Source organism: Artemia sp. Qi Xiang Cuo, chromosome 5 (genome assembly GCF_049724085.1).
Source record: "Artemia sp. Qi Xiang Cuo chromosome 5, ASM4972408v1, whole genome shotgun sequence".
NCBI classification, from domain to species: domain Eukaryota; kingdom Metazoa; phylum Arthropoda; class Branchiopoda; order Anostraca; family Artemiidae; genus Artemia; species Artemia sp. Qi Xiang Cuo.
In genome coordinates this window covers 76,087,454-76,109,025 of record NC_142798.1, presented here as the reverse complement: position 1 = coordinate 76,109,025, position 21,572 = coordinate 76,087,454, and the positions used below count along the sequence as shown (strand labels likewise).

The window sequence follows — 21,572 nt, the reverse complement described above, 5'->3', positions numbered from 1 at the left end:
ACTGTATGATAAATACATATTTGCAAATTTTTGCAGATAGGAGCTTGAAAACTACAGTAGGGTTCACTAATACGCTGAATTTGATGGTGTGATTTTCATTAAGATTATGTGATATTTAGGGGGTGTTTCCCTCTTTTTCTCGAAAATGAGGCAAATTTTCTCAGGCTCGTAACCTTTGATGGGTAAGACTAAACTTAATGAAACTTATATATTTGAAATCAGCATAAAATACCAATTCTTTTTTATATATCTATTAGTATCAAAATTCCGTTTTTTAGAGTTTCGGTTACTATTGAGCCGGGTCGCTCCTTACTTACAGTTCATTGCCACGAACTGTTTGATTAAACGATCTCTGGTTTGATACGATTACCACTGAGAAATAAATACGTGTGGGTGACCATCATTCTTTGAAAAAAAAAGAGTTTTCATATTTTTGTTGGTATGGGGCTTAAAACCTCATCTCATATGGTATAATGATGGTGTGATTCTCATGAAGACCACACATTTTTTTGGGTTGATTCAATTTTTTTAACTATACGAACTTTATTGCTTCAACAACGACTGATAAGTAATTTTAAATAGTATCGGGAGCCCAGCGGCTTCGCCGCCAGGCCCCGGCACTCAGCACTGGGCAGGCTTCTATATATAGATTCCTACTGTCGCTGGTCTTCTAAACGCAGACAAATTCAGCCGTTTCTTGATGTCATGACGTCCAAATGGCCCTTAAATTAGAAGTGGTGTCTTTGAATAATTACTTTTTTTTATTGGACCTTTAACTTTTGCCTCGGCTTGTCTTTTGTCATTATGAAAGACATATTGCCGATCCTTTGTTTCTTTTAATTGTTCAGGTGTGGGGACAAAATTTTTTTTTTTCTTCCAACGATTTATCTAGTCCGGGTTTTTGATTTTACAAGGTATGGAAGGCATTGGCAACCTGCTTTGTTTCTTTTAATTGCTCAGGTGGTGGGACAAAAACATTTTCTTTTGCATTGGCTTGTCTTTTGTCATTATGAGAGACATGTCACCGAACCTTTGTTTGTTTGAATTGTTCACGTGGTGGGACAAAACTTCTTTATCTTCCAATGATTTATCCAGTCCATATTTTTGATTTTCAAAAGGCATGGTAGGTATCGATGACCTTATCCATGTCAAAATCCAAAACTCAATCATCATTACTATCATTATCAATTTGTTTCTTTCGTTACACCTCGGCTTATCTTTCCTCATTATGAAATACATATCGCCGAACCTTTGTTTTTTTAACAAAGGTATGGTAGGCTTTGTTTGTTTTAATTGTTCAGGTGGTGGGACAAAAACTTCTTTTTCTTCCAACAATTTACCCAGTTCTTGATTTTGATCCATGTTTTTGATTTTCAAAGGTATGGTAGGTACTGATGACCTTATCCACGTCAAAATCCAAAATTCGATCATCATTGCTATCATTATCAATTTGTGTGCTTCGTTACACGTCGGCTTATCTTACGTCATTATGAAATGCATATAGCCAAACCTTTGTTTTTTTTTAACATAGGTAAGGTAGGCATTGACGACCTTATCCATGTCAAAATACCAAACCTAATCATCATCGCTATCATTTTCAATTATGATACGTTTTGATTCTTGCTGTCTAGGTTGATTTTCATTGAGTCGCGGCTCTTCATTTTTATTTTTGACTCCCTCACTTGTTTATCACGCTCTAATTGTCATTTTCGCATATGCTCTAACCGCCTGTGTCTTTACTCTTCAATTTTATTTTTGACACGTTAGTTCAGTTGTTGATTCCAAAGATTCATGATTTATAGCAACTGCAACTGCAAATTTTTGTTTTTCTGGCTCTTCCAACCGACATTACATTACATAAATACCTGTTGCGATGGAAACTCAACCATCCTATTTATGCTATGCATGAAATCATATAAGAAAACACTTATATGATTCCGTTAGCAGAGAGCATATAATGCTATAATATAGTACATAATTTTATTAGCAAAATCCAAAATTAACGGCTTTCATAGATTTTTTCATACTTTTAACCCCTCGAAATAGATTTTTTATGCAAAAATATCCCAGGATACCAGTTGGCCCGAAAAAATATGGAGCCGCTTTCTAAAAAAAATACATAAATATATACACAATTATTATTCACATATACAATTATTATTGTATATGAATATATACATATATATATATATATATATATATATATATATATATATATATATATATATATATATATATATATATATATATATATATATATATATACACTCACACCTGAAAAAATACTCAACTCATTACAACAACTCCTTGAGTTGATCAAAACAACTCCTTACGATGATAACTGTAACAGTATTTCATATACAAGTTTCTTCGCTATTTCTTTATATATCGATTTTCATCTTCTACCTTATTTCCTTGCATGTCTCGTCTGTTTGGTCTATTTATTCTTCTTCTTTTTAACCGTTGATTAAGACTTCCAGATGTGAAGCTGAAATACTGGGGCTTTTTAGTTAAAACAATGAAAAACTTTAGCGTAAAGAGCGAGGCGTTGAGGAGGGGACAGGCCCTTTCATATACGGAATAATTTCTGTTCGTTTTAAGTTTTATTGTCGCTCCTTACTTTCAGTTTAAAAAACTTGTTTTTTTTATTTAATTTGCTAAAAAGTACCATCTGTTTCTTCTATATTTTTGTATACTCCAGTTCTTTATTAATTGTAAGGAAGTTTAATGTGATAAATTATGAATAGGATCTAAGGCAGTTTAATTTAATCTAATAAACTCTGCAAATGAATAGGAAGATGACAAAATGGGTCTATGGTCAGTAAAGGAAAACAAAGAGAAACAAAAAATCCAACGAATATTTTGCCTGTATAAAACAAGGCGTCTTCAGCGTATATATATAAAAAAAATAAATCTAAAACTGAAAAAAAAATATACATAACCAAGAACAGATTAGCTAAAATATACGATATACAATTACTCACATATACAATTGCCAGCTACCTTCATGAAACCAGAAAAGTAACTGAATGCATCTTTTAGCATGACTTACCACACTGCATCTCATCACTGTAGTCTGGGCAGTCAACGATCCCATCACAGATTTTCCTATCCATTGACTGAGATTTAAGAAAATCTGCACATCTGCAGCCTTTTTCATCACTGCCATCAGAACAATCTTTTCGCTGATTACACCTTGCAGTGCTGCTTACACATTCACCGCTCTTACAATTTAACTCTTTCTCTGAACACTCTGTAAGAGTAAAGGTAAGAGTTATGTATAAGATCACGATAATGCAAATTGATCGCAAAGCGGAATTGAAGGATAAGAATTTTCCTTCAATCAGAATATTTTAAAGAAGAATGAAAGTGAACTTATATAAAGAAGAAAATGACATTCATCTGTTGATAAGAACGGACGCCATGACACCTATAACACCCGACAGTACACTTTGGACAGAAGCGCATTAGGGCGTTCTTGGGATTATTCCATAGAGTTAGAGGAACGACACCTTCCTTTTAATTGTACTTGTACTTGTGGTGGGAAACAGGCGTTTCCAGCTTGCCCAGCATCAAGAATCTTCGAGCCCTGTTTGGACTATGAAGCTGGACGTCAAGCAAACCATAACTCACTAACTTATGCACAGAATACATTATCCGCACTATTTTTAGCAAATATTCTCATTTTTACCAAAAAGCGTAATAACAATGTAGCATGGACATTGGACGTTATTAAATAAAAAAAAAACAAGTTTTTTAATCTGAAAGTAAGGAGCGACATTAAAACTTAAAACGAACAGAAATTATTCCGTATATGAAAGGGGTTGTCACCTCATCACCGCCTCGCTCTTTACGCTAAAGTTTTTCATTGTTTAAAAAAAATATAGTTGTGGGAAAGTATAACATTAGCGTAAATATTAAGGCGTTGAGGATGTGACAGCCCCGTTCATATAAAGAATAATTTCTGTTCGTTTTAAGTTTTAACGTCGCTCCTTACTTTCAGTTAAAAAAACTTTTTTTTTATTTAATTTTTGAACGTTTTTGAATAAATGCAGGTTTTGATCTTGGCTCACAGTACATGAATAATTAAAACAAAATTTTCATATTAATTTAATTTTATTTGGTTAAATGGCTTTCTCAAAAGTTGTTCCATTTTATTTACGAACGTTGTTATTAGTAATAAATATACGTAACTTACGAATGAACTTACGTAACGAACTTCTATATTCATATATTTTTAATCAATACCTTGCTCTTTAAGCAAAAGTTCAAATTTTGTTCCAATTCTTTAAAAATGACCGCTTAATCACAAAGGCCGTTAATTAGAATAAATAGCTCTTATGAAAGTACTAAAAAATCTCTGGCTTAAAGAGTGTGGTATTGAATAGGGGGTGAACCCAATCATATATGTAATATTTTCTGTTCGTTTAAAGTTTTGATGTTGCTGCTGTTGCAGTTGAAAAACTTGTTTTTTTATATTTAATTTCTGATCTTTTTTTAAATAATACTGGGAAGTCCGGCGTCCCCTTCATAGCAATGTCCCTTCCCCCATGGAAACTTCCTTCATGGAAAGATTCTCCTACATAACCCCCCGGCCCCAGGCACGTACGCAGGAAATTGTTTTTTTTTGGGGGGGGGGACAATTTTTTTCGGGGGGGGGGCAAATCCTTCAAACCCATTATTCTGTGAGAAAAATCAGAAAATTATGGGAAAATGAAAAAAATCGTGAGATTTCAGGGGGGGGGCGGAGGCACCCCCCCGGCGTACGTCCCTGCCCCCCCCCCCTACCAGGAAAAATCTCCCCTGAAAACGTCTGTACTGTATACTTCCCAATAACCAATACTATATTTTAACAATAAGTAAAGTTCATAACTTTAAGCCCTCCTACCAAGGACTTCGGGGGATTAAGTCACCCTAAAAGACACACTTATAATATATTCGAACCTGCTGAACAAAATGTTTTTCTCAAAGTTTTGATCAGGTGACTTTAGGAAAAACATAAGTGTGGGAGGGAGCCTAGTTACCCTTCTTTTTTGGTCACTTAAAAAGGGCACTAGAACTTTTAATTTCATTCCAATGAGCCCTCCCACGATATTCTAGGACCACTGGGTCGATACGATCACCCCTGGGAAAAAAAAATAAAAATAAACACGCATCAGTGATCTTTCTTCTGGCAAAAAATACAAAATTCCACATTTTTGCAGATAGGAGCTTGAAACCTCTACAGTAGGGTTCTCTGATGCGAAGAATATGATGGTGTGATTTTCATTCAGGTTCTATAACTTTTAGGGGGTCTTTCCCCCTTTTTCCGAAAATCAGCCAAATTTTCACATAACTTTTGATGGGTAGGATTAAACTTATATATTTGAAATTAGCATTAAAACCCGATTCTTTTGATGTATCTATTTGTATCAAAATACCGTTTTCTAGAGTTTCGGTTACCATTGAGTAGGGTCCCAATAACCAATACTATATGTTAACATTGGGTAAAGTTTATAAATTTCAGCCCTCCTCCAGGAGGATTTGAGGAATTAAATCATCCTAAAAGACATAGTTACAATTCTTTTGACCATGCTGAACAAAATGTCTATCTTAAAATTTTGATTAGATGACTATGGGAAACAAAAAGCGCAGGAGGGGGTCTATTTGACCTCTATTATTTTTGGTCACTTAAAAAGGGCCCTAGAAATTTTAATTTCCGTTCCAATGAGCCCTCCTACGATACTCTAGGACCACTGGGTCGATACGATCACCCCTGGGGAAAAAAACGAATAAACACGCATCCGTGATCTTTCTTCTGGCAAAAAATGGAAAATTCCACATTTTTGTAGATAGGAGCTTGAAACCTCTACAGTAGGGTTCTCTGATACGCTGAATCTGATGGTGTGATTTTCATTAAGGTTCTATAACTTTTAGGGGGTCTTTCCCCTTTTTTCGAAAATAAGCCAAATTTTCTCAGGCGCGTAGCTTTTGATAGGTAAAATTAAACTTGATGAAACTTATATATTTGAAATCAGAATTAAAATCTGATTCTTTTGATGTATCTATTGGTATCAAAATTCCGTTTTTTAGAGTTTCGGTTACCATTGAGCCGGGTCACTCCTTACTTACAGTTCGTTACCACGAACTGTTTGATATACAATTTTAAGAAGTCCAATGATTGAAAAATGTCTGAAGGAAGAAAAGAAGAAACAATGCCCAATAGAAATACACCAGAATTCTAAAACAAGAAATTAAGAACGTCATCATTTCCACAAAACAAAAATTATGGCAATCGTAAAATCTTTTAGAATATTTGTTATGTCAATGGCCAAAGTGACAAAGTTAATGTTTTTGACAAAATGTTTCTATGTAACTGACATGAAATTCATTGATTTATCTCAGTGATAAAGTACAAACGTTATGCCAATGGTCAAATCCATTGGAATACTTGTTATTTCAATGGTCAAATTGACACAAATTTTATGTCAATTACCATTGATTGACGTCAATGGTAGAGTAAAAAATTACATCAACTATCAAATCTATTAAAATGTATGTTATGTCAATGGTCAAACTGACATAAAATTCATGTCAACTATCATTGATTTATGTCAACAGTAAAGTATAAATATTATGTCAATAGTGGAACCCATTAGAATCATTCATATGTCAATGGTGAAATTAACATTATATCCATATCAATTACCACTGATTTCTGTCCATAGTAAAATAATAAAAAAAAAACATTATGTCAACTATCATTGATTTATGTCAACAGTTAAGTATAAATATTATGTCAATAGTGGAACCCATTAGAATCATTCATATGTCAATTGTGAAATTAACATTATATCCATATCAATTACCACTGCTTTCTGTCCATAGTAAAATAATAAAAAAAAAACAAAAAACACTGGCAATAGCCAAGTCTAAGCCATTTTTCTTTCCAATTGCCAGGTTTGCCATATTTTGCCGTCGTATACTGGTCTAAATGGGGATACTCCAAATAAAAGTATTTTGGCTAAAATTAAATATAAATTACAAATAATTTTTCATCTCATACAATAAACAGATGGCATTGTAAAATTCAAAAAAAAAATTTATTCTATTGTCAACATAACTACAATGATTTAATTGTTATAACAGGGGTGTCAGCAGACGGGATAGCAGGACAAAATTAACCGCCTGGATTTTAGAAAATATATTTTTTGAATCTTCATAAAAAAAAAACTGCCTCATCAAAAAAATAGCTCATCAGTTTTCACATAAGAAGCTGAATTCGTAAAGAGATTGGTCCGTCCCGTATCCAAACTTATAATTCTCAGTAGAAGACACCTGTTTAACATGTAGTGAGTAAAGTGACCCCGCCCCCCCAATAATGTGTTCAGCTAGCTGGTAAAACAAAATATTCAGGATAAAAACAGTACAAAGTTCCAGAATTTTAACTTTTTTATGCATATTTTATGGAAATATGGAGCTTGATCGGTAAAAGTCTCAGACCAGACGTCAATAAAATAGGTTGTATCCCCTCCAAATATTGCAGCTATTTACGCCTCTTGTAAAGGAAGCATTCAATTGATAATCCCTGCTTGTAGTAGCAAAATGTACATTACTGTTGAAGAAAAATTACATAAAGAAAAGAATCATTACGCGTTTTGGAGGAGGGTGACAAACTAGAAAAAAAACACTTGGTACTGCTTATGATTTAGCAACAAATCTGAATTTTGCATTCTTATTTAAGAATATTTATCCCCGGCAACTTGAAAAATTAGTTTCAACTGGGCAAGTATATAGGACAATTCCAAAGAATTTCAAGTCCTGACTTTCCCATAAAATCTTATTATATAGAGTATAAGTCTGCGAACCAGGATTAGCATATTGGAAGCTACAATGGTCAAGTATGCTTCTGAAGCGTAGGCGCTCCAAAAATTGAGGATTTCCTATGTTTTCCAAAAAATTGCCTACGGATTGTTTTGTTTATCCGACTGACTGACCATATCTCAAAAAGTAAGCTGTACCAAAAATGTGGTTCAATCTCGCTTTCTAGGGTTATCATGAAAGAAAGGTTGAGATGGCAAGGGGACGTTCTTCAGATGAAATCTGGCATATTGCCAAAGATAATCCTTGTCAGCCAACCGTCTAGGGCCAAACGAAAACAGGTCGTCCCCGAATGGGGTGGGAGGATGTCGTAGGGAAAGATTTAAGAGAAATGGGGCATTCCTGGGAGGGTGTAAAGAGGGAGGCTCTGAACACATTGGGACGGAGGAGGAGCTTAGGCAGCTGTGTTGGCCTCAGGTGGCTTGGTACTGCAATGAGTTGTTAGTAGTAGTAGTAGTAATTTCCTACGCAGTAATTGCCTACTCTGTAATTTTCTACATTTCCATATACTTAGTCTATTTTGCTATTTTCATGAATCTGAATCGTTCTCGGAATGAAACCCTTCCCAAGCATAAAGTTCCTATAGGTGGTGGGATAAACAAATAAGTATTATTTTTCTTCCTTGGCAAAGCATGAGCTAATATTTGACTATAAATGATATTTATCAGCAGATTTGTTCCCGTATAAGATTTATGCAGATATAGACGGATTTGTGCCTGTTGATTGTGTGAGGGCTGCAAGATATCTCCCTGGCAAGACACCCCCCCCTTCTCCTATTACAACATTAATTTACCGCTCACACAAAAAATAATAACTTACTATCATTGAGACTGTCGAGTATGCTTTGTCTTTCATCTTCTTTCCTTTCGCTGTTCACCCTATCTGTCTTCGTGGTATTTTGAACAGCCCAGAATCGATTTTTCTTGTTGAATCCAAGTAATACCTGCGGTCGAATGCGGGTTGGAAAGGGGAACGTTGATCTACGGGGGGGTTTTGTACTAGATGTTGTAATAGTTGTTGTTGTAGCTGTGGTAGTTGAAGGAGTAGCAGTCGAGTTTAAATCTTCCTTAATTTGAAGTTCTTCTTGCAATCTTTTAAGGACAGATTCTCCAAAAGCACCAGAACTTATTAGGTCACCTAAAAAAATGACAAAATTTGTAACTACTAATTATAATTAAATAATAATTAATTGAAAATAACTAAAATAAAAACGAAATTAAATTACTAGGAAAATAAATGGCGTCTTTGTCAGTAAAGTTTTTTTTGTCAGTAAAAAGGTGGGATCACCAACTGTTTTTCACCTCCCTCCAATTGCCTTGTTTTTCAGCCCTCGCTAATCTTTCAGCCTAGTAATATATCGCGACATCATAATTCCATTTTTTTTTTTTTGCCTTTCAGATTTATGACCTATGTCTATTTTACTACTTCTAACAACTCACCACAGTACCAAGCCACCTGAGGCAAACACAGGAACACACGCTCCTCCTCCATCCCAATCTATTCAACGCCTCCCTCTTGACACCCTCCCAAAAAATCCCATTTACTTTAAATCTTTCGTTATGATATCCTCCTACCCCAACCGTGGACGACCTGCTTTCCGTTTAGCCTTAGACGGTTGGCCGAAGAGGACAATCTTTGGCAATCTGTCATGGTTCATCCGCAGAACGTGCCCAAGCCATATCAACCTTTCTCAACATTTTCATGGTTTCAAAATTATTCTGTAAAAACTTTCACGTTTCTAGATTGATTAATTCAATTTATTTAATTAATTTAATTTATTTTATAGGTAAAGTAAGTAAGCTAGCCGATTTTTATTTTGATGTAATTTTTTAATTTTTAGCCTGATATTAATGTTATCTGCTGTTGTGAAGGATTGCTTTTTTTTCGTAGCTATGCCCCACGAGGCTTAAGCAAAGAATAAATACATCCATCTAACTGTCTATTGCAGTGCAGTGATTAGCAGATTTAGGGTAAAAAAGATTGCCAAGGTAATTTAATTTATTTTAGGGTACTATGAAGATGATTTTTTTTTTGTTACTACAGATGGGAAATGTAGTCAAGAATAAACAAAATTTTTGAAAAAAAGGGTTGAACCAAGGACATTAAAAGAGAGATAAGATAAACAAAAATCGACTTATTTTTCTCATATAATTTAATTTTTTTTCAATGTGCAGACAAACGTTTCAGTGTGCAGACAAACCACACCCACTTGATTGCATACAAATAGACGCATAACATTCAAATTCTCAAAAAACATTAATAATACAATTCAAATTCACCATAAGTGGTTAAAATTTAAACTCAAATCATTATATATGGCCGCGATTTCATTGAAGAACCACATTTTCACGGGGCTACCGAAACAGCCAGGGTGAAAATGCAGAATCTGATTCGGTTTTCAGTTCTGCTATTGCAATAAAGAGGCTAAATCATTATATTTGGTCGCAATTTCATTGAAGAACTACATTTTCGGGGGATATAGGTTTGACATTGGTACTGTCTATATTTCTTCAAAAAAATATTAATAAGGATTAAAACAGCTGGGGTGAAAATACAGAATTTGCTTCGTTTTTTTTTGTTCTGCTATTGAGCATTTTCAGGATATTGAAGAAAAGAGGCTAAATCATTAAATGTGCTCACAATTTTCTTGAAGAACTATATTTTTGGAGGGATATAGATTTGACATTGGTATTGTTTACGTTTCTTCAAAAAAATATATGTATATATATATATATATATATATATATATATATATATATATATATAAGGATTAAAAAGCTGGGGTGAAAATACAGAATCTGCTTCAGTTTTTTGTTCTGCTATTGAACATTTTCACGTTTTCAGGACATCGAAAAAAGAGGCTAAATCATTATTTGTGGTCGTAATTTCCTTGATGAAGAATTACATTTTCAAAGGATATCGATTAGACATCGGTACTGTTTATGTTTCTTCGAAAAAAATATATAAGGATTAAAACAGCTGGGGTGAAAATACAGAATCTGCTTCGGTTTTTGTTCTCCTATTGAACATTTTCACGCTTTCAGGACATCGAAAGAAAATGGCTAAATCATTAAATTTGGTTGCAATTTCCTTGGAGAAGTAGATTTCCAAAGGATATCGATTTCACATCGATATTGTTTATGTTTCTTCGAAAAAAAAAAATATGATGTTCAAAACAGCTGGGGTGAAAATACAGAATCTGCTTCAGTTTTCTGTTCTGATATTGAAGAAAAGAGGCTAAATCATTATATGTGGTCGCAATTTCCTTGAAGAACTACATTTTCAAAGGATATCGATTAGACCTCAGTACTGTATATTTCTTCGAAAAAATATATATGAAGTTTAAAACAGCCGGGGTGAAAATACAGAATCTGCTTCAGTTTTCTTCTGCTATTGAAGAAAAGAGGGTAAATTATTGTATGTGGCTGTAATTTCCTTGAAGAACTATTTTCAAGGGATATATATTAGACATTGGTATTGTTTATGTTTATTAAAAAAAAAACATATGAGAATTAAAACAGCCCGTTTGAAAGTACAGAGTCTCTTTCGATCCTTTTTTAAAAATAGCCTCTTTCGAAGAAGAATCTAGGAGGAAAAAAGTTGGATAGAACAAGATAAGCTCTTTTTTGTTGGGTATTACTTAAAACAAAAGAGGCTACGTTTAACTTCAAAATTCTGCAGAATAATTTCCACAGCACCCACAGATTCACAATTTATGATTAACACAGAAATTTGCTTAATAAAGGTTAGACCGAGACATTATTTTACTTTAGTACTTATTTAGTTTCTCTTATTTTTCAGGATGTTAATGTTAAGCATAAATCCATTAGACATGGACATTATTCATATTCGATTGCCGATTTCATCATGATTCACCACTCAAACTGGGCTTAAAATAACAAGGTAAAAAATAAAATATTTTTTGCCCTCTTGACACATTCTAGGTCGATTCATACCTGAAAACCCTGATTTTCTTTTAGTTGTTTCAAAATCATGAATTCAGTTCAACTGTATAACTCTTTGTCAATGTTGTCACGTAGAGCTTGAAAATAAATAAGCGAAACGAATTATTAAATTTGACAATGCTTGCTGTCTATAAAAATTCCATCTCTAACAATCTGTTGATTTACAAAGACAACTATACTTTTAAAGATAATCTGTACCTTCTTAAGCTGTGTGGTGTCAAATTTTTTTGCTTATTTTTCACCCAAAATTCTTTTTGTTTTAATTTGGCACCCACTACTACTAAATACTGTGAAAAGTATTTCAAATTAAGAGTTTCAGGCCCAATTTTTCCTTTTTCCTAAGACTTATAGTTGTGTAAGCGACGGCTGTGTTACCTCTTGAACTTTTTTCCGTTGTATAATAAACCAACCTTTATGAGACTACAGAAACAAGAGAATAAAAACTTACCAAGGACATCTTGAGGGTTCTGGCCATCTTGCAGCTTAAATGTGTAAATGGGCGAATTTGTCGGTTTCCTTCTTTTCTTTTCAACAAAAATCGGTTGGTTTGAAAGATTATATTCATCCACGCCATCTACATTATATAGCACAGGTCTTTTAATTGGTCTCCTACTTGGAATCACACTGTCAGTGGCATCCTCTGGTCTCAATTGTTCTAATCGCTTCACGGTTAGCTTTGACTGGCTAATTTTTGCTGTTCCATTTAACAGGCTTAAAAAAGACAAATCATTAGTGGATCTCTTTGCCTGTCTGCGTTCTCTTTTCTTCTCACTAGCACTTTCCAAAGAATCTGTAATTTTTACAGGCTTTATGGCGCTTAATACCTCTATTTCTTCTGATAGAAGTTGAGCTGCTCTAGGTATTTCTTCATTATTGCTGTGGGATAGCATATCAACAATTCTCTCTAATAGAGATGAACCTTTTGGCGATGAAGCAGAAGATTCTGGGGTGTGTTTTTCGCTATTTCTAAAAGACTTGATTTCCTTTTCCCGCAATTTTTTCATTGATTCCATAATAGGTATTACATGTGGGTTTATTTCTTCCTGCTTTAAGGGGAATGAAGGTTTAAAAGTTGTAATCGCATTAAATTCTTCTTCTAATATACGGCTAGGAATGCGATCAGCTCTGTGAGAGGGTTCGTCCCAAGAACTAACTGGGTCACCGGGTATATCCAATTCTGATTCGTTAAACACCGGGAAAGGAAGCTGGACAAGAGGAACCCATGGACTTTCTTCAAATGGATTTCCTAATATCAAGTTATCATCCGGTATTAATGGTGAGTCAAACTTCAAACGAATTTTTGAATTTTTACTCAAGTCAAGTTCTTCATTATCTATTGCTTCTGATGCAAATGTCTGTGATTTTTGGCTTGTTGTAACCTCCTTAATTCCATTGGTTTTTATAGCTTTCTCAATATTGTGATTGATCAATTCAGTTGGAAAAGAATTATTTAATCTTTTTTTGGAATTTGGTTCATTGGCTATCTGAATAACTTCTTTGTCTTCCTTAAATGATTCTTCAAAATTCCTATTTTTCAGAGACTTTATACTATCCTCTTCTTCAACTATTTTTACTCTGGATGCAACTGCAACAGGTTTGTTTTTTCTTATATTTTCATGACGTCTGGTTTCTGAAATTCAAAAACAAAAAGAATTAACAGTCATTTAAATTATCATGAATTTTTCAGTTGAAGACATACAAATATATAAACTGGAGCTATTAAATGAAAATAGTAATCTCTTGCCCCATTAGTAAAGCTAAACTATTCTCATAAATAAAGAAAAACTAGCAAAAACGTTTTTTTTATAGGCAAAATTAAGAGCCTGACAAAACACAAAGCGATTATTTCGAGAGGAAAAACGCCTTTCTTCTTCAGCAAGAAACAAAACGACGTATCAATACAAGCTAAAAAATTAAAGTAATTAAAAACAACTATATTACAACAATAGAAGCAAGTTATTCGACAATATCCTCGATTTGCACAAAATCCAAAAAAAACATGAATTGCCATCGACAGATACTAGCGAACAACTGAACAAAGAGAAGGAAACCAATTCATTCACTCGAAAAAACAAAACGAACCAGCAATTAAATAAGTTGGAGAACTATGTAATTTGGTTTCGGATTCTAATTAATGCATTTCTTGCAGACACCCTTTGAGACCTAAGGGGTTGATCAAGTGTTTGATTAGATGATTGAGAAAGTGGTTCAAGTGTTATTTCAGGGATTACTAAAGTATCGGCTTCTGTTTTGAGAAAACCGAAATATGAATCGTTTATTCTTAAATCACCGGAATCTCTGTTTAAAGCTAGACCTAAATGTTGGTATTTATAAATTTCAACAGCTTCTCTGTAGTACTGGACAATACCTTTGCCATGCGAAATTAGGCTAGCTTGATTAAACAAAATAGTATGGTCTGGTTTTTCAAAAATGTGCTCTGCAAGGGCAGAGTCAAAATTTTCTGGTTTTTTTTTCGCTTTTTAAGTGTATTATTAATTGAACTAGAGTGCTGAGTTAATCTATCCGTTAGTCGTTGATCAGTTCTTCCGATATACCAAAGACCACACGAACAAGGAATTGTGTAGACACCGGAGTTTTCACCTACCCGGATAGGGTCTTTACCTTGATAAATTTCGGACCTGATAGTTTTTCGGGGTCTATAATAAGTGTAAAGTTTATTTTTTCTTAGATTTTTTGAAATGTGATCTGAAATTCCTTTAACATATGGGAGACCAAGATAAACTGAATTTTTCCTTTGATTTGTGTTTTCTGTGTAACTATCTGATAGTATCTTAATACATTTTGCAATTACAGAATTTATTAGACTAATTGGATAACCATTCCCAAATAAAATATCTTAGGTGGTTGAGCTCTAAATCCAAGAAGCGTGTTGAACAAACTTTCAAAGCTCTATCAACTAGAGAAGTAACAACTCCTCTTTTCACATCAGGAGAATGATTTGAGGAATAACTTAAGTAACGGTCATTATGCGTGGGTTTTTTATAGACACTAAACTCGAAAAATGAATCATTTCGGTGCACCAGAACATCTAAGAATGGAAGACGCCTCTCTATCTCTGATTCTTGGTCCTGCTGTGAATCTCAGCTCCACACCCCTTACAACAGAGCAAAATCAGGTTCTGTCGAAAGGATTGAAATTTTCGATAGCCCCTTCGAAAATACCTTATAGTGAAATAGTCGCGAACACAGAGGGGGCTTTTCATGACTCTCGTGCGTGTATTGGAGAGATTACCGAGGTTAGAGCAAAATTTGTTGAAACTTTGTTGGATTCGCCTTCTGTTATTAATCGAAATTTAAAAAAAAATTTAGTAAAAATGAACGCTTGGTCTTACACGCACTTCATAAAGATCATTCTAGGATTATTACGAAAGCCGATAAAGGCAATACTGTTGTTGTATTAGATTCAGATGATTACGACAAAAAAGTCAGGGAAATTTTAAATGATTCTAACACATATGAACAATTAGCTACCGATCCCACAGAAAAATTTTTACAGGAAGTCCGAAAAGAGCTTTCGAGCTCTCACAATGATTCATTTTTCGAGTTTAGTGTCTATAGAAAACCCACACATAACGACCGTTACTTAAGTTATTCCTCAAATCATTCTCCTGCTGTGAAAAGAGGAGTTGTTACTTCTTTAGTTGATAGATCATTGAAAGTTTGTTCAACGCGTTTCTTGGATTTAGAGCTCAACCACCTTAGAGATATTTTATTTGGGAATGATTATCCAATTACTTTAATAAATTCTGTAATTACAAAACGCATTAAAAGATTATCAGATAGTTCCACAGAAAACACAAATCAAAGGGAAAATTCAGTTAATCTTGGTCTCCAATACACTAAAGGGATTTCAGACCACATTTCAAAAAATCTAAAAAAAAATAAACTTTACACTTACTATAGACCCCGAAAAACTATCAGGTCCGAAATTTATCAAGGTAAAGACCCTTTCCGGGTGGGTGAAAACTTCGGTGTCAACACACTTCCTTGTTCGTGTGGTCTTTGGTATATCGGAAGAACTAATCAGCGACTAACTGATAGGTTAACTCAGCACTAGTTCAATTAATAATAAACTTAAAAAGCGGAAAAAACCAGAAAATTCTGACTCTGCCCTTGCAGAGCACATTTTTGAAAAACAAGACCATACTATTTTGTTTAATCAAGCTAGTTTAATTTCGCATGACAAAAGTGTTGTCCAGCACTACAGAGAAGCTGTTGAAATTTATAAATAACAACATTTAGGTCTAGCTTTAAACAGAGATTCTGGTGATTTAAGAATAAACGAGTCATATTTCGTTTTTCTCAAAAGAGAAGCCGATACTTTAGTAATCCCTGAAATAACACTTGAACCACTTTCCCAATCATCTAATCAAACACTTGATCAACCCCTTAGGTCTCAAAGGGTGTCTGCAAGACATGCATTAATTAAAATCCAAAATCAAATTACGTAGTTCTCCAACTTATTTAATTCCTGGTTCGTTTTGTTTTTTTGAGGGACTGAATTGGTTTCCTTCTCTTTGTTCAGTTGTTCGCTAGTATCCGTCGATGGCAATTCATGTTTTTTTTGGATTTTGTGCAAATCGAGGATATTGGTAAATGACTTGCTTCTATTGTTGAAACATAGTTTTTTTTAATTCCTCTAATTTTTTAGCTTGTATTTATATGTCGTTTCATTTAGTGCTGAAGAAGATAGGCGTGTTTACTCTAGAAACATTCGCTTTGTGTTTTTTCAGGATATTAATTTTGCCTATAAAAACCCCATTTTTGCTCGTCTTTCTTTCTTTATGTGATGTCAGGCCAATGTGGTTTAAGAAATTATCTTTAAACTATTAACGTGAATATAATATACGTAAGAACTAAATGAATAAGTTTCAATAGATTTTCTTTTATTTCGTTGTTTTCTTAGTGGTTAGAATCCAGGTACAAAGCAGCTCCAAAAAGTGGTAAGTCATAAAAGTAATACATGTAGCTTCTCGAATGGGTTTAACTGTCCGCTCGGAAATGGGTCACCCTTCCCCCCTTGGAAAGACAAAAATACATACCACTACCAAAGCTCTTATTATTCTGAATGTATATTAAAACGATGAAAAGAGCTAATTAATGTCGAGGAATGTTTTGATTAGAATAATTTTTATCTATGTGAATATAGTCAGTCAATATAGAAAAGGAATAGGAGTCAAAGAAAAGGAGTCAAAAGAAAGGAGCAAAATTCCACAAATAATGGCACATATGGCACAATATGGCACAATACGGCATAAATATGGCAAAACCGTGAAGATATCATATGTTGTTTAACACAGAATCATAGACAAATTGTGGTCAAAATTTAAATTTTTGACAAAATTTAAATATTCAGTAAAATTTTTGGCTGAACAGTATTTTTGTTGAATGAGTCCCTTATGATAGTTTTATCTTTAATTTCATGTGGACGAAAAGGGGAATTATTGTTCATATGCATTGGAATTCTACACAACTTTTGATCTTCTACAAGGCTGAAGCCTCTGTGACCTCTACAATAGTTTTCTGATGCTTAAATAAATTGTATATATGTGTTTAAATGCACTAAAACTATGTGTTCAAATCAGGAAAATACAAATATTACCATTTAAAATCGCTGAAAGCAAAGCTCCTGGTAGCATTTGGTAGCCCCCTCCCCCCAAGAAACTTCTGACAAGGTTCATGATGCTCTGGCTCATTTTTTCCAGCTCTACACCGGTACGTTTGTGTATGTTTATGTTTTATGATACATATAAAAATATAAACATACACATAATGTCAAATATAAAAATACTGTCAAATGGGATGAGGTATTATTATCTATCTCCTATCACCAATAATAATGGGGCAGAGCAAAATATTCACAGGAATTAACAGACACTAGATATAAATTTCTCTTCTCCCCTTCTCCAAGTCATTTTATATTTATCTGAAGGCTCAATAAGATCTGGGACGTTTTGGCATTAAAATACACTATTTGAGGCATCCAAAAAAAGACGCCCAATACCTCCCTTTCAGTATGTGTTCCAAAATGCGTCCATTTTGCACTATTCATTTGTCTCGTAACGTCTAATATGTAATAACATTATAAAAATAACAAAAAAAAAGTATATATGTCGTACATGTTAAAAACAAAACAACCCAAATCAAATCTAACCATCTTCTCACATCGATAGAAAAAAATATACCCAACACCTGCTATTCACCATTAATTCAAAAATATTCGGTATTACACCGTTCATTTCTCTCGTAACGTCTAATGTATAACATTAGGAAAATAACAAAAACAGTATATACAATTTGCATAATGAAAACAGAAGAACACAAAGACAAACAATCAACCACATAACCATGTTTACACCGATAAGAAAACTCCCAATGCTTTTCATCCACCATTTATTGCAAAATTTGTCCATTTTGCACCATTTATTCGTCTTGCAGTGTCTAATACACAGTAACAATTAAAAATGCTAATGAAAGTAAATACAGATTACACCATAAAACAAAACAGTCGAAATCCAACCTAAATATCGAATAAATAACCATCTTTTCACATGAACATAAAAAAAATCCCAATACATTTTATTCAAAATTTGTTCCAAATCCATCCATTTTGCACCGCTTATTGTCTCATAGTGTCTAAGATATAGTGAACACAAAAAATGTCAAAAAGTAAAGATTAAAACACAATAAAATACACTATAAAACACAATTACACAATAAAACAAAACAACCCAAATTTAATCTTACAATTAACTAAATAACAATCATGCAACATAAAAAATTTCCATATCTCTTATTCACCATTTATTTAATAGTCACCCGATGATTTTAATTTTCAGCTATGAATTGTTTTAAGCCAAACTGTAAACTGATTCAGGCTGAAGAACTTCTGATCTGCTTAAAGCTTCAAATGTCAATATCGCTATTTAATCCTCTTCTTGTATCAACTTTTTTGTCTATGGCCATTCGTATGTAACTGCTTGATTTGTGACTATACTATCAAAATTTTATTTCAAATTATTTACCTACTTTTTGCAGAAAACAAATCCGCTAGCTTTTGCAAGTCCGATGTTTTTGAAAAAAACTTCAAAAGCTATTATCTTCTTAAATAGTGTCATTATTTGTCATCTTTCATAATGTCATCTTCTCAAATGTCATTATCGCTATTTGATCCTCTTCTGGTATCAACTTTTTTGTCTGTATCCATTCGGAAATTACAGCTTGATTTGTGACTATACTATCACGATTATATTTCAAATTATTTACCTACCTTTTGCTGAAAACAAATTCGCTAGCTTTTGCGAGTTCGATGTTTTTTGAAAAACTTCAAAAGCTATTATCTTCTGGAATCCTTACATTTGACTTTTCGACTTTTTGCATGGGACTATTCATAAATTACTACAAGGTATTCTATTACGTCATCACGATTTTATTCTAAAGCTCAGACCTTTATGTTTCTGTCTCCATCTCCCTTTTCAGTAACCTCAGGAACACTAAATTCGTAAGAATAAAAAAATAAGGCTTAAAATAACACTTTTGTTTTCAAACATACCGTACTAAAAACTAGAATTTTTTTGCTACCTACAAAAATCAAAATCTGTTAAGGCCGTATCGAGGATATTTGTTCAGAGGGTTTTTTTCGGGGGGGGGGGGAGTACAAAAAACTTACTAAACGCATGAAAAATTTCGTGGGGGGGGTCAAAGCCAGTACCCTCTCCCCTGGATATAGCCTTGGAGTTAATACTAAATATGAAAGCATGGGAGGGTCATGACGCTTCATAAGAAGTCAAAGAGAATTTTAATTTCACATTTAACCACACTTCATTTTTGTCTTAAAAATTTAAGGTTTTTCCTGAAAAAAATCCAGATTTACTACATTTTGCAAATAAAGTGATTTTTCAATATTTTGTTATTAGTCTATTTTGGCTTTCTTAATTCTCGTAATCATTCTAATCGTATGTAAAATTTAAAATTTTAAAATGTAAAATTTAAAACTGATTATGAAAATAAAAGCTCGTTCTTGAACCATTTATTTCTCACTCCTTTTCAAAAAACTTAGTATAAGCTGGACAATCATAAAATTTAAAACTAATAAACAAATTTTAAATTATTTTTTTTCAAGCTTCTATCTTTAGAAAATTGAAACCTGGAATGATCGCTACAAGACTAGGAGTGCTATTATAGATATAAAAAGTAAATATTATCGTCTAGTAGTGTCTAGAATCGATTTAATGATAAAAAATAGGAAGGGTAACTACCTGCCGTGAAGTTATGACGTTGGTAGACTCCCGGATGAGAATTTGAAAGGAAATTCCCAGGAAGAGTTAAATAGGAAACTGTAGAGTCTAAAATTTGACAATGTAAAAGATGGGTAGAATAATTTCATGAAAATAGTTTGTGAAGTAGCAAAGGGTGTCTTAAGGGGAAAGGTTTGAAACGCAGCTAGGAATATTAGTGAAAACACACAGAAGAGGGGGTTGGTACAAGAATTTTCTTGATTGACAGATGCCATAAGAATAAGAGGAAAGTAAGGGAAGTAGGAAAGGCATTCAAGTTTGAATTAAAACGGTGTGAAATAGGGGTCATCAAAAAAATTGTCAACGATCTGGAAGATGCAGCCAGACGGAATAATAGTAAAATATTTCACTGGTATGTTGAAAAATTGAAAAAAAGTTGTCAGTCTGGAAGTGTTAAAGAGAGATGGGCAGAACATTTTGAGAATGTCTTAAACCTTGATAAAGTTACAAGGAATAATATAAAAGAGAATGAAAACTTTTTTGAGAATTCAGAAATGAAGGAAGATTTATTTTTCAGAGAGGTTTAAGAGATAGTATTAAAAGAACTTATAAATGATGAGGCATCAATCTCTGATAGTGTGGTAAGTGAGTTTTTGAAACATGGGTGTTGCGAAGGTAGAGATAAATTATTGATGATTATAAATATGACTTTTGAAAAAGAGGAATTACCTATTGATTTTAGGAAAACTTTAATTACACCCTTTGTAAGAAAGGTGATAGGAATGAGTGTGGACATTATGAGCCAACATCATGGTTTCTGTAGGAAGCAAATTACTTAGCATGATGATACTTATTAAACTAACAGATGCTATATATTAAGTTTTAAGAGAAGCACAGTTTGATTTTAGGAAGGGAAGAGGTTGACCAAATTTTCAATCTTAGATTATCAATTGAGAAATGTCTGAATTATCATACCCCTTTAGTCCTCAGTTTTATGAATCATGAAAAGGCATTGGATTCAGCCAATACAAGAACTTTAGTGAAGGTCATTTCCTTGTATGGTATACCAGATAATTATATACAAGTGATTAGTGCTATGTACGAGAGCAGTATTGCTGTGGTTAAGGTAGGAAGTGAAGGTGGTAGTTGGCTTAGTGTTTGGATCAGGACCTAATCCGTGTTCCCTTAGGAACACGGTAAAGGCTATGGAAGAGCATTGAATAACATGGGAAGGTAAAAATTTCCTAAATTTAGATTATTCAGATGAGTTGAGTGTCCTAGTTAAAAATGTCTGCAAAATGAGCGAATATTCTGAGGTTTTTAGAAATCCAAGAATAGGATTCTAAGTTAATGTTAAGAAGGTTAAGTTGCTTAGACATGGAATATATGAAGGTAAAGAGGGCACCCCCTGAAGCTCTACCGGAAACGTACTAATACCAGGCTGCGAAACAAATTTCTCTCCAACCGTGTGGTCGGCCTATGGAATTCCC

At 33.5% G+C, this 21,572-nt stretch overlaps 1 protein-coding gene across 1 annotated transcript in view; it reads right to left on the bottom strand.

Moving 5' to 3' along the window:
• Positions 1-21,572, bottom strand: part of LOC148952538 (uncharacterized) — a 211,650-nt gene that overhangs the window by 95,970 nt on the left and 94,108 nt on the right. Inside the window, exons 9-11 of the mRNA XM_089089219.1 lie at positions 12,274-13,455; positions 8,680-8,997; positions 3,053-3,253 (exon numbers count right to left, since the gene is read on the bottom strand). Of these exons, the coding sequence (XP_088945345.1) occupies positions 3,053-3,253; positions 8,680-8,997; positions 12,274-13,455 (1,701 nt within the window). The remainder of the gene's footprint in view (positions 1-3,052; positions 3,254-8,679; positions 8,998-12,273; positions 13,456-21,572) is intronic.